At 34.2% G+C, this 15200-nt stretch overlaps 1 protein-coding gene across 1 annotated transcript in view; it reads right to left on the bottom strand.

Annotated features, from left to right (window-relative positions):
• DYNC2H1 (dynein cytoplasmic 2 heavy chain 1) overlaps nucleotides 1–15200 on the bottom strand; it is a 339886-nt gene that overhangs the window by 176322 nt on the left and 148364 nt on the right. Inside the window, exons 66-70 of the mRNA XM_058289227.2 lie at nucleotides 14847–15010; nucleotides 13094–13213; nucleotides 12413–12547; nucleotides 10186–10329; nucleotides 6659–6748 (exon numbers count right to left, since the gene is read on the bottom strand). Coding sequence (XP_058145210.1) covers nucleotides 6659–6748; nucleotides 10186–10329; nucleotides 12413–12547; nucleotides 13094–13213; nucleotides 14847–15010 — 653 coding nt within the window. The remainder of the gene's footprint in view (nucleotides 1–6658; nucleotides 6749–10185; nucleotides 10330–12412; nucleotides 12548–13093; nucleotides 13214–14846; nucleotides 15011–15200) is intronic.

The following is a 15200-nucleotide window of genomic DNA, read 5'->3' as shown; positions in this document are numbered from 1 at the left end:
ATACCTTTTATTTAGCATTTCCCATATTGTACATACCTTCTATTGAGTATTGTATCTGTGTGATTATAAACCTACAGATATATAGGGACATAAGGATATTAGGACACAATATCTGCAAAAAGGATGTAAAAAAAAAATTACCCTCCTGTAAATACTACCAGCAATTTCTTGCCTGCAGAAAAATCACCCTCTGTTGGTCAAATATAGTGGTTCAAATAATAAAGCACAAAAGAATAATTTATTTTATAAAAGAAATATATTGGATATATATGTAATATATATAAGCAAGTGCTCAATAAGCACCTATTAGTTAAGTGAATAAATAAAAGTAAACACATATTCAAGACTTTAACATGGTCAATGATTTTTTAAAAATTAAAATCCAAAATATAAAAAGATGGGGGAAGTGGATTTGGCTCAACTGATAGAGCTTCTGCCTACCATATAGGAGGTCCAGGGTTCAAACCCAGGGCCTCCTGACCCATGTGGTGAGCTGGCCCACACACAGTGCTGATGGGCATAAATAGCGTCGTGCCATGCAGGGGTGTCCCCTGCATAGGGGATCCCCACGCTCAAGGAGTGTACCCCACAAAGAGAGCTGCCCCGTGTGAAAAAAGCACAGCCTGCCCAGGAGTGAAGCTGCACACATGGAGAGCTGACGCTGCAAGATGACGCAACAAGAGGAGACAGATTCCTGGTGCTACTGATAAGAATGCAAGCAGAAACAGAAGAACACACAGAGAATAGACACAGAGAGCAGACAATGGGGGAGGGCGGAGAGAAATAATATAGATATATACATATAAAGATGGAAGAAGCAGTTGGCTACCACTGAAGTGTGTGAAAAACTGTTACAACCAACTACCTTGGTATATGAAATAACTATTGTGGGAACTAAAATGCTATAAACAGCAACACATGTCTTTTGAGAAGATGTGTAGTGTTCTTGGGCAAGAGGACATTCAGGTTAGAGTTTGGCAATGACTAGCTAGACAAGCCACTAAGGTAATTGTTTTATAAATTAATGGATAGTTTAAATGATTATAGTAAAACCATAATGTAAAGTAAAGAAATAAGATAAATGAGACAATAAATTACTTCAAAGTCTTCACTGTTTAAAGATACAGTTAATTCTTTAAATATATATATATATATATACACACAAACTCACACACAGTATGACTACACTTATTTGGCCATTTCTTCCTTTGAACTTAGGATGAATAATGTAGTTTCTAGGGTTAATGGAGAGAAGGAAAGCTCTTGACACATTTTGATCCTCTGATTATCCACTGGAGTCAGTACACTAATTGCCATATTACTTGAGGACAAATTTCAAAATGATGGTAAATTAGTCACACAACATGTGGCAAATAAATGTGTAATGGGGGTTATTCCTCTCCCCCTTCCTGGTCACAGGACATATTTCTGACATTAGACGTAAGCACATGATCAAAGCTGGGCCAATCATATTATACCACTCCAAACACCGCATTACAAGGGGTGCCACATGGCCTGCTCAGCTAGGATCTTCTTCCATGATTTTCCAAGCTACAGCTGGTAGAAGAAAGCTCCTTTTGCTAGCTGCATGATTGTCTAGCTGTAGTGAACAGTCCCTTTAGCCATAAGTACTTTATAATAATATTATAATGAAGAAAATTGATGATTCTAGAAGACAATAAAACGGAAAATATCACGACAGATGGAGCAAGCATCTATTCCACCTAAACTGAGGTAAACTAAGAATGAATAAATCAATTGAGGAATTGCTTGAATACTTATTTAAAAAATAAACTATTTAAAAAAAGGTCACATCAAAACTTGACCAAATGTTTAATTTTATTTTGGTATCTCTAAGATCCTTGATATACACTGCTTATCAGATCAGATAATTTGGTCATTTTAATTGAATGTTTGTTTATTTCCATATACTTGGGTTCTGCTAGAAAATATTTTAATATCAAGGGGATATATGTAAGCAAAATCTCAACTGGTCACCTACATGATTAGCTAAATAAAGACAAAAAAACATTACAAAATGATTAGATCACTGAGTAGTTTAAGTCAGCCCCACATCCCATACCATTCCTTCACACATGCTCTAGTAAGTATTCAAAAAGAGTGAAACTATTAAAGCACCATTAACACAAAATGAGAAGTTGTGAGTTCACAAAACAATCACACATACCATACAGAATTCCATATTTCCCTACCATCAACATCTTACATTGTTTTGACACATTTGTTACAAATGATGAGAAATAACATTGTCATAATATTACTGTTAGCTATAGTCTACAGCTTATAGTTGGTGTATTCTTCCCACAAACCACCCTATTATTAACACCATGTATTAGAAGTATATATTTGTTATAGTTCCTGAGAGAACATTCTGAAATGAGGGAACCTTAAAAGTCAGATTTATAATTGAGATCAATTCACATTTCCAGATATAATGCCTTGCTGTTTCACCTACATCCTATTAGCATGAAGAGGAGGCAAAATAACTGTGATTTTTTTAAAAGGCATCAGCATCAAACAGAATGGGTTTGAGTTCCAGTTCCAACATCCTTTAATGGTGAGTAACCTATAGAAAGACTATTATCAAGCTCTAAAATCTTGTTTTCTCCTCTGTGTAATAGGATTGTTTTAAGAACGAACAGTGCACGTAGGGCCTTAACACAGTGCCTGGTAGACTGTAAGTAGAGGTTGTTGTTAAGGGGGAAGGAGTGGGGTGAGGGGGGTGGGGTATATATGGGGACGTCATATTTTTTTAATGTACATTAAAAAAATAAAGACAAAAAAAACATTAAAAATATTCCGTAAACTCAATGATTCTTAAAGAGACTAAGAAGCAGTAGAAAGTATAAGTAATTCATTCCTTCTTTCTTCTCAAAATATCCACACTTTCAAAAATGTTCAATGAAAAATATAAAGTAGATGTCACCTTATAACAAAAATCCTGCTTCAATCTCAAAGGAATTGATAGGCAGAGAACTTATGAACTTGTACTCATGCTTAAAGCTAAATTTTACATTTAATGAAAAATTTTATGCACATGAAATTGTACTTCCACAAAACTAAAGGGTTATATATATTACTGAAAGTTTCAAGGCTCTCTAAAAAGAAAATTTTCTAAATTATCGCGATTTACTCTAATAGCCACTAATTGTAAAATTCTGACACACCCAATCACAGAACTTTTTTAAGTATAAAAAAATTTATAGGAAAAAAATCAGAATCCAAATTAAGTGATTTATAAGGTAAACAACATCATGAGATGTTACTAATATTTTATTTTAAAACCTAATATTCCATCTGAATTTTACTCCTCAACCAGTAATCATGTGGAGTAGGAGCTAAAGTAAACTGGACAGGCAGACACATAGCAGGAATCTGCATTAAAAAACCTCTCTTTTTACCCCACCAGATATTCTTCCCATACCATTTGAGTTTCCTTCTGATAATATGACTATGAGGAAGGGAAAACTAAGAATATGCTCTCCTACCTCGCCCTTCAAACTTTTTCTGTACATTCACCCAACATAGTTAGAAGCTACTTAACACTCCAATAAATTTCATTATTTTCTTTTAATACTTTCTATTTCAAATGATAACCTAGAATGAAAAAATGATATGGAACTTGTATGTAGATTTTTTTATCATGAATTTTGGGGAAACTAATATACTCCTTATTATATATTATATAATTGTCTAAAATACTTAGACTACTTAAATAAAAATTTGATTTTTTTTTTTTGAAGAAAGAAAAAGAATAACATAAGCTGATAATCTCAGTTGAAATTGCTAGATAGCTTTCTCTGTTTGGTTAGTTTGCTAAAAGTCTACATTTTCTGCTAAAAAACATATCATTTTTATATTTCAGGTCTACTTGAATTCAGTTCAATGTGACCTAAATATTAATAAAGTAGTCTCTATTTCAAGAGTCTATTGTTATCATACTGCTGTCACCAACACAACAGCAAAATCAGCATGAGAGAAATTCTGGTACAAATTTTAATGTTGTAGAGATTACTAAAAACCCAAAAAGCTTTCACTAAAATAAGAAATTGGTTCCATATTAAGTAAAGCTGTAGAGTTTAAATCTTGAGAGAGGTACCTCATTATTTTATGATTAATGGGCCTTCTGAATTCTTATTCACCAGTAAAACTCTATGCAATATTTAATTTATAATATACAGATTTAATATTACTTATACAGAAATATGAATTTTACAAAATGGATATTCCATCATCAATAAAATACATATCTTAAGAATTGTAAACCAGAGCAATTTTGTTATGATTTTCAACTTTTCACAATAGAAAAGTACTATTCAAGAAAGTGACAAATTCTAACTGTTTACTAAAATGTTAAGGACCATCAAGCCTCTGAACCGCTCGCCAAGAACAACATAAATATATCTGTAAAAGGTAAAGTGTTTTTGTTTGGTCTGGTTTTTTCGCGGCCTGACCGCCGCCACCCCACGCTCCTGGGAAGGGCCTGTCCCAGTTGGCTTAGCCTGTTGCTGCAGCGACCCCTCCTGGCTGAAACTAATGCCTAATGACGTGATGGAGCAAATCTACAAACTGGCCAAGGGCCTGATTCCTTCACCAATAGGTGTGATCCCAAAAGACACGCATGGCATTGCACAAGTACATTTTGTGACAGGCAATACCATCTTGAGCATTCTTAAATCTGAAGGACGTGCTCCTGCTCCTCCTGAGATCGCTACCATCTAATTAAGAAAGCTGTTGCTGTTCGACAGCACACTGAGAGGAAGAGAAAGGATAAGGCTGCCAAATTCCCACTGATTCTGACTGAGAGCCGAATTCACCAATTGGCTCGATATTACAAGACGGAGCAAGTCGCCCCACCCAGCTGGAAATACGAATCATCCACTACCTCTGCCCTGGTTGCCGAAATATGACTTTGAACTTAGAAAATAAAGTCATTGCTTAACTAAGGAAAAAAAAAAATAGTAAAGAGACTTCGCTACACTTCATTCATAAATTAACTCATCTGAGTATTGAATACTTATTTATAATAGCAAAAAAAAAAATCTACAATCCACCAATAATAAAGTAGTTAAATCAAATAATCTAAATTAAGTAGCATATAACCATATTATGGGGTACCATGCGATCGCTAATAATAAGGTGGTTAACATATTTATACTCAGGGAAAGAGCTCCAAGACATAGTGCAAGAAAAGAGAAACTATGGAACAATACCTATACTAAGGAAAATGAAATACTGTATTTATAGATTTGTACATATGAACATCAAGAGAGAGGGAAAGGACCACAATGAACCATGAACTGGTTTACTCTAATGAAGGAGTAAAAGTAGAAGGAGAGGGTGAAATGGATCTTTAATATTTTTTAAGGTTTTTCCATAAAGATTGAAACTCTTTATGAGAATATTTTTAAGTTCTGTTTGTGCAATAAAGAATTCCAATGTATTAATGCAGGAGGGAATGTATTACACAAATGCTAGTGATATCATGAGATCTATAATTTATGGAACTCTACTACTTGAAGGTCATCATCATATTCTGGATTATGGGCTTTCAGATCATTTGTTTATAATTCCTCATTTTACACAAGTTAAAATTGAAGCCCAAACAGGTGATATTTAGAATTCTATTAATAGTTAACTACAAGACTTTAAAAAGAAAAATGGAAGTCCACAGTTCTCTTAAAATTTAAAAAGGAATTCTACAGAAATGCTCAATTTTACTTCTTTGACTTACCCATAAGATCCCTTGCCAAACTGCTGAAAGGTATTCTGAAGGATTTGTCTCTATCTCAAGTCAAGATCCTTGACAAAAACATTCTAACTCTAGTCATAAAAATAACTTCCATTCTAAAGAATATATTAACTATATATGTTGCAAGATTTCTATGAAGCCTATATAATTGAGTCATATAAATCTATTTCTCAGTTAATTGCCTTTACAAAGCTATTCTTTAGCAGTACTCTGTGTCTTATACTATACCCAAAGACTGATATTTTTTTAAAACCTCAAGTGAAAAACCTGTTTTCTATAATATTAAAAAATCTCTAAAATATTTTTCATTGTATTCCTCTAGAGCACTTATAATGTGAAGACTCATATGATAAATTTCTCTTACAACACAGTATCAGATACTAGTTTACTTCCTAAGGCTAAGAATAGGGTACAGTTTTGCTCTCCACTCCTACCCAGGGACATTTGGCAATGTCTAGAGGCACATTTCCATCATCACAACTGGCTGGGTGGGTGGGAGGCTACTACTGGCATCAGTACAGAGCTTCTACAAAGCAGAGAAAGCCCCTACGACAAAGAAATGCAGGATAAAGGCTGAAAAACCCTGGCTAGACAATGTGCTACATAATCCACTGCGTTCCTTCTTTCAGGGACTGCTCACTGGGATGTTCTGCACTAAGTCTGCTCTGAACCCAGTATTTGCTTTCCCTTCCTCATTCTTCTCCCTACCATATCCCCACATATTGGAAGATCTGCTAGCTAGTAATGAATATATTCTGGGAAAATAACAGAAATGCCCATTTCAAAACCTTTTCAATAGATGAAGAGTTATATGACTTTAATTGTAAATTCTGTATTAAATCAAGGATCAAGTAGCATTTTATACTTGAAAAATAAGTTTCTTACCTTAAATAGACAACGGCATATATATTCATATACCATATGTTTTAATGAGCTGATAAGAGACTGGATTCTCTGTTCTGTATTTTCAGAATCCTATAGATTACAATTGAAAATTAAAAACCCATCGGGAAACTGACAAACATTTAAAAAGTATCCCACAATTTATTTACTCTTACACACTGATTCCTCATACTCACAGCTGATTCTGGAACAAGGATCTGTCTGTCAAATTCAAGGGACTAACAGATTAAGTGCATTAAATCTGTACCATAATATAATTTTAAAAATTGATGTACTTTTCTTTAATGTATGGAATTAAAGATTTCAATAATGTAATAATTTTCCAATATTATAATAGGAGTTGAATTTGATCTTACCACTTTCATTCCTGCTGGCATTAAAAATACAATCTGCATCAATCTGGGTTAAAGCTATTTAAATTACTTATAGTTACCAATCCAGCCTCAAAAGAGTATTACCAAAATACTCTAGTTAGATTTTTCTCATCCTTAATATAAGAACATAAACAATCTGAAACTATGTCTTCCATGTTGAATAAAGATGGACAATAACTTTGAAACAGGTGCTGTAAAAACTCATATACACCTTTAGGTGGGTTCCCCTTTGTACTTCCATTGTAAAATGGACAGTAGAGTAAATGCCATGATTTGATAAAGTATCAGTGATGGTTCCTTTCTTTGATTAATTAAAATGGCTTGGGTAAGAATGTGCAATTGGAAGGTTATAAAGACTGGCCTTTTCCCTAAGGGTGATATAAGCCTTACGTTTTACTTCAGAGAGCATATGAAGAATACGTGCCTTGCAAAGTTGAATTATGGAACAACATTTAGACTAAATTTGCTTGCTTCCTTATTATAACTAACAAGGAGAAAAAAACAGTAACATAATTCTAATGGTTTAGAGAAATACATCAAGGAATCAGCAGTGAAATTTGTGAAACTGGTGTAAGACATTATGAACTGGTATTTAGCTGCATAAAACCCATGCCTCTGGCCTTGTTAGTACAACGTTCTAATTAAGAGCGCTCATCGTTCACAGTTCACATGGCAAATGCTTTTCCATTATATTATTTTATTAATAAAGATTATATCTGGTTCAGATCTACTAAAAATCACTCTATTTCAAGAGCATATGGTACCTACAAGACCCCATAGATTTTCAAAACACTAAAAAGCAAGTTTTCTACTCCACATATTTTAAATCCCATGACTTTTTATAAAAATAAATTCAAATGCACACACATACACACATAAAGGTAAATATTATTCAGTGGTCATATTACCACAGAATTATTGTCATTAAGGAGATACAGAGTGATTAGCTTTCCTAAAAATAAAAAAATGACCAATGTACTTATCAAGTTTTTAAAGCTTCTACCCTATTTATCAGTTCTCATACCACAGATTATTGGGTCAATGACTTTTAAAACATGTACATATTTTTTTTTAGGTTTTTTAAAAATGTTTTATTACAGAAGCTATGAACTTACAAAACAGTCATGCACAAAAGCATGTAATTTTGACATACATTAAAAAGGATGTAAAATGAACTTACCACAATGCACTTGCTAATTTATAATGCAAAAATGATGAGCAAGCATAAATGTCTCTCTCTAGTTTTATCCACTGACAAACAAGGAATCAGATATATGATTATTCATATATCATGAACCAACTCTCACAGACTTTATACCATTCTGGGTTTGTGTGTGCATGTGTATAAAATTGCTTCTACTAGTATATGACAAATGATTTGACTAAATTTAACATTTTAAAATTCAAAAATATTTTTTTAAAAACTAAGGACCAAAGCCACATTTATTTATTCTTGTCTACCCTTTTTCCCCTCTTGAAACCTATCATTTGTTTAAAGGGAGAAATGCTTTTCTTATCTACTGTGACTGAGTAGACAGATTTTTGCTAACAATTCCACCCCAAAGTTCAAGCTCTTCATTAGGTACTACTTTATTTCAAATTTGACCATAAGAATAACGTCAAAGGAAAAGTGTCAGTGGAAAGCAAATCAATAAACTATAATCACTATTTATAATTAAATGAAAGTTTTCTAAAACAATTCATTCACAAACACATTAAATAGTTCACTCCAGGAAAACAGGGAATTTTTTTTCCTTTTTTGTACACTACAAAACACCCAAGCTCCTAAAACAATGTCTGGCATACAGTAAGTCTGCAATGAGTATTTATTGGAAGAATTATTAGATAATATTTGTGAAAATGCTTAAAAATGTACATTTTTTTTTTTTGCCCCAGCTATCCAAGTCTATAAATTTAATTAAGGATTAAGGAAATAAGCGGAGAAGCATAAACATTGGATAAATTCATAAATGTCTACAGCTGTTTTAAAATATAGCCCAAAAATTCTTTGATACTCCTTCCATCAAGATGCCCATTTTCTCTTCCCTCTAATCTGGGCAGGTTTGTGACTGCTTCAGTCAACAGAATACAGCAGAAGTGACACTGTATGACCAAGGCCGGGTTAGAAAAGGTTATAAAAGGTGATTTAGCGTCTGCCTTGCCCACTGAGACACACAGGCTTGGCGCCCCGACTGTAATGTAGGGGCTCCTATTACCCCAAGGCGGCCAAGTGGTGAGGAGGTCCAGCCTCAGGGGAGGCCCCGAGGGAGGGAGCGCTGCAGGCAGCAGTCCTGGTGGTGGAGGCCTCCCACCCAGGCTCTAGACATGCAAGTCAATCAGTTTTCTGAGTTTTCAGATGATTTTCATTCCCCACTCTCAAGTCCTCCCAAGTGAGGCCCTAGGCATTGTGGAACAGGGACAGTGTGCCCTGACCAAATTACCAGCAGAAAACAGTTGCTTTAAATTTGGGGTAATATCATTCTCAGCAGAGATAAACAGAACAATGTCCACTTAGGAGCCGGTTAAAGTAAGGTATAGACTCGCAATCTCTGAAAAATAGGGTGTAGTTTTATATTTATTGACATGAATGTTGCCCACAATATACTAACAGCTTTTTAAAGCATAGTATATCTTTTTGTTTAAAAGAATTTGTCAACCTTTAAATATATTCTTTTCTCCACAAGAATAAAAGCTTGATAAAGCAGAGAGTTTTGTCTGTTTAATAGACTGTTATATCCCCATTATCTAGAGCAATACTTGGAATACATTACAGCCTCACACAGTAAAGATTCACAATGAAAGAGTAAATGTAGTTTTCCCTAGGTGGTGCGATTATGTGGATAATTTCTTACCTTAACCTTTCTGAATTATCTGATTTTTTAATGATCACCTAACCCTTATTAGTTTATACTTAGAACATAAATCATTTCCATTAGAAAGACTGTCATATTGAAACACTTTGTTAATATAAAATGTGATTAACAAATTGGTTTCTTTAAATATAGTTTAAAAGTGTTACATGTGGTGTAAAAACATAATTCTGTGCAAAAAAGTTTTCTCAGGAAATTACTTTTTTCAAGCACCCTAACAAAGGGATCACTCTTACTCCCAAACACTGGGTAACCAACAACATACCTGTTTGTTTTGCAGAGCTCGTTGGAAAAGTCGGAGAAAAGCAGCCAAACTAAAACGGTACATGTTATTAATTTTGGACAAGTCAGAGATAATGAAGAACATCTTGCTGGCACTCTCAGCGAGAGGGAGGTAGGCATCCCGCTCCTGCGGGTCACAGGGAGAGGAGAAAATGCCTTAGAATTGGAACTCTACTGCCACCTACAGGCCATTATGCACAACTCCAGCAATAAGTTGCCGTACTGTCCACATACATACGAAAATGAAGATGGAGAATCATAGAATTTCATAACTAAAAGGAAATGTATAATCTAGTTTTTCTTCCTTATTTATATGAAATCAAGGTCAATATAACTTAAATATTTGTCTATGCCTCAAATGACAGAGCTAGGCGTAGTTTATGGATTGGTCTTAATGAGTACCAAGAGCACTTGTCAACAGACCTAAGAGGGTCAATGGAACGGTGCACAGCTGTGATCAGAGAATAGCTGCTGCAATTTTACATTTTGGAAGGGAATCAATTAAGGTAATACAAGAGGGCAAAATTGCATTAGAGAAAAAGTTCCAGCTATGAAATTTGGGTATGGGATTGGTACCAACAAGAACACTGCCGCTTGGGAAGCGGACTTGGCCCAGTGGTTAGGTCATCCGTCTACCACATGGGGGGTCCGTGGTTCAACCCTGGGTCTCCTTGACCCGTGTGGAGCTGGCCCATGCACAGTGCTGATGCGTGCAAGGAGTGCCCTGCCACGCAGGGGTGTCCCTGCGTAGGGGAGCCCCACGTGCAAGGATTGCACCCCGTAAGGAGAGCCGCCCACCGCAAAAGTGCAGCCTGCCCTGGAATGGCGCTGCCCACACAGAGAGCTGACACAACAAGATGACGCAACAAAAAGAAACACAGATTCCTGTGCCGCTGACAACAACAGAAGCGGACAAAGAAGAACACGCAGCAAAGTAGACACAGAGAACAGATAAGTGGGGGGGGGAGAGAAATTTTTTTAAAAATTGCATCTTCAAAAAAAAAAAAGAACACGGCTGGACTAGAGGAGGAGAAGAGGCCTGTAACAGATGCCCACACAGGGATCTAGTGGTAGGTGCGCACCGAGCACTGCTGGAAGGTATGCACACAAAGAGCCAATAACCACAGGAGTGTGTATTCCATCTGCAGGTGAGGATGACGGGAATGAGGGAATGAGAGGATCACAGGATAAATGGCCTCAAGGTTCTGAATGGAACTCTGATCAAAGCACCAGTATAATAAATACTTGTAAAATTATGTGTGACTTAACAACCTCTTAAGAAAAAGAAAGCACTAAAATTGTGAAACCTTTTGGTAGAGAATGACAGTCATCAGGACAACTGTAAAGTTTAACCCTAGTAGAGAATGCAGGGTGATTCCAATCCAGTCCAATCATCTTACCTTCTCAACCAGAGTTAAACCTTGCAGATGTGGTGACGGGCATTCTCTACCAAATGATCCCAGCAGAGGTCTTTCCTAAGTGAAGAAACTAATAATAAATAAGTTTAGACGTCAATCAAAGGCTGAAGAATACGGGAAAAAAATTGGAAAGTCACTGAGGTGAATGGAAAAGATTTTAAGGTTATCAGTGAGGGATCCAGGTCAGACTGGAACCTGGGATTATAGTGACATTAATTTGCCTGGTTGTATGATTTTCTCCAGAAAAGCTCAGTCACCAGACTGTAGGAGAGGAAAAGATATGTTTACTGATACAGGGTTGGAATTTTGCTGAAGGAAATATCAAAAGAACAAAATTAAAAGAATTTTAAGGCATAGTTCAGATTATCACACTTATGGGGTCCAGGATGAGTACAGAAGAAAATGTTTTTAAAGAAAAAAAAAACTTACAACCTGTCTCATTAAGGTATTTTACTTGCACTAAGAAAAGTTCCAAGTATGGTAAAGATGTTCTCTAGCATTCACTTTCAATACACAACAGTATAAAACTATAGCTCTACCTTATGGAAAAGCTATGCCAGAAAACAGCAGACCCCAGCAGTGAACACCGACCAGCTGACCATATCTTTGATGTCCCCAATTTTAACTCTTTCTCTCTAATAATAAAAATCAGACCCAAACCTCTGGTGCTTCCAAATAGCTTTCTTTTTCCGATATCTTCTTTCCCCTGAAGGAATGGCTCCATTTTTCTTATCATATTAACATAAATGTTCAGAAAACATGACATAAAATCAGAAAGGAAGAAATAATTACTTGATCAAGGGAAATCTGGAGTTTGTAGGATTCTTTAAGTGACTCTTGAATAAGTGCACTGCTTGCTTTTGTCTGATTCAGAGATTCAATCAAATCCTTATTTTCTAAAATATTGCCTTGAGATGTAGCAAGTGTCTGTAGGGAAAAAATTAACAAAATAATACGAACATTATTATACCTATAAAAATGATCAATTGAAGAGCCCATATTAACTATCATTAGTTTAGTAATGTTATTAGGAATTTACCTCATTTAAAAGAATTTCAACATTTATGTCCTTCTAATATCAAACAATTTGGTAAATCATTATATGATACTGTATCATTGTTAAAGCACTGCATATGTATTAATTTTATCAATCTGATAAAACTAAGAAATAATGGCATAGATTAACTCATAATTTCAAATATTCTGTCTACCTTTTAATGCTTCTTGAAATACTGACCATATAAAAGATAATTCAATATTAGAATTATTAGCTAATTGTTTGTCTCAAACAATTCTCCACAAGATTCTATATTCCAAAAATATCTACCTTTTTTTTTGTTTAAATTTTGAATTGAGATATATGTTGATATGCATTTGAAATAACCAAAAATAGTTGAAGGTACTAATAAAAAGTTATTTGTATTCATTAAAGAAAAAAAATAATATGAAATAATCCTAATGATGACATTTTACCTCTAAAAGAGATTCTTCAAGTTTGGCTAGCTGTATTTTCTTATCTTCTTCCTGTTGTAATAATTTTGTTTTCTGTTCCTCTAAGTCAGGTTTTTCATGCTGGATGGTTAAAGCCAGTAGCTTAAAATAAAAAATTAAACTTAAAAAGACAATGGTATTCTACAGATAGGGTTAAAAATATTCCCACCAGCAAGTCTTATACTTTTACTAAATAGTGCAAATATTATGATAATATGTAAATCATTTGATTCTTTCCAGTAAAACACAAGAAACTTTTACAATTATGTCTGACAAAAAGGAGATAAATGAGTATTTAAATTCAATCACTAAAATTGTAAATATTACAGAAGAGCTATAAGAAATTGCATGTCTTAATATATCCATATGTATGCATTTTTAGTTCAAAACTAGAATATATCAAAACTAGGGAAACCATAGTCTTACGTAAATGATAAGGATTCACATTAAGAAATAAGAAGATATCATACTTAAATTATTATATCAGCAAAACAACAAAGATACCATTTCACACACATTAGAATGGCTAAAATTTAAAGAAAATAAGGTTTGGCAAGGATATGGAGAAACTGAAGTCCTGTACATTGTCGGTGGAAGTGTAAAATAATGCAGCCTCTTTGGAAAACAGTTTGTCAGTTCCGCAATATGTTAAACACAGAGTTACCGTATCACCCAACAAATCCTCTAAAATATCACTGAATTGTACACTTTAAGTGGGGTGAATTGTATGCTATGTAAATTATAAAGCTGCTAAAAAATGCTATATCATATTTTTATATTTGTACTTCAATAAAGGGAATGGCATTGGCATAAAATGTCAAAATTTAATTCAAAACTCTGCTGCATAAGCATCTTCACTAGCTCTTGCTAAAGCATAACCTAAACAGCCAAATTCAGTAATTACTAAGGAGATCTTTTAGATAGAAAGTATAACACTGCAAATTAATTCTGCTAAATTTTAAGTGAATGTTGCACAGGTTTATTTATAAGAAGTATTATTCAATCAAACAACATTGTTTATAAAAATCCATACTCTGTGAGTAGTGTGGTAGAGTAAGAGAAAAATATTTCATAAGGAAAGTTTTAAAAATTGCAATAAAGTAAAAATTATAGCAAATACACTTCATTCGTATAAATTAAAAGAGGAATAATCTATTGTCAGAGGGGTTAAAAAACAGTATGATATTTTAAACACTACAAATATATCTTTAAAAAAGAAAAAATTGAATGGTGAAGTATATAAAAGTCTAGACATGAAAAATAATTTTGAAATCATGCAATAATTCTTAACTGTAATGAACCATACACAGTTAAACTGAATGCTAAGATACAGATGTCATAGTGGAAAAAAATTTGGAGAGTCAAACACTCTCTACTAGCTAAATAGGCCAACTAATGCAATTTTCTCGATTAAACTTCAATTTTCACAATTAATAATGCAGCTGATCTTAATCTCTATGAGCTTGCCATTTCTCAAATTCTACCATATATGATAGGAATTGGCTATAAAATTCAAGTTATATTAAAAGCAGCAGCATATGACAAATTAAGCAACAAATGTGCAAGTCTAATGACAAATAAGGCCAAATGCTTCACTTTAACTTGCAAGAATATTTTCAAAATCATCAGTCTGAATGTTAATTGGTTCAACAAAATTGCTTCCTAATCAAAATATCTAACAAGTACAGGAAGCGACAAAAGATTTCTAAGGTAAATTAGAATTGTCTGTGTATACCTGTCCTCGTAATCCACTTCTGGTTGTAGTAAAGTTAACCTCAGTAACAATAGAAGCTGCATCAGGTGGAATAAAAGGATTTGGGTTTCTTGTTGACAAAAAAAGGCGAAATTCTTCATTGTAGTCAATAATTTTGTCACCTATTTGTACAACATAACGTGGTCCTAATTAAAAAAAAAGAAAAAAGACAATTAGCTGGTCTGACTCTCTTTAATTTTGCTACACAACATTAAAAAATATCTTCCTGGGGAGCAGATGTGGCTCAAGTGGTTGAGTGTCTGCTTCCCACATGGGAGGTCCCGGGGTTGGTCCCTGGTACCTCCTAAAAACAACAACAACAACAACAAACAAAAA

This window comes from Dasypus novemcinctus, chromosome 27 (assembly GCF_030445035.2).
Source record: "Dasypus novemcinctus isolate mDasNov1 chromosome 27, mDasNov1.1.hap2, whole genome shotgun sequence".
Taxonomy (NCBI): domain Eukaryota; kingdom Metazoa; phylum Chordata; class Mammalia; order Cingulata; family Dasypodidae; genus Dasypus; species Dasypus novemcinctus.
This window is presented reverse-complemented; position numbering and strand designations above follow the sequence as displayed.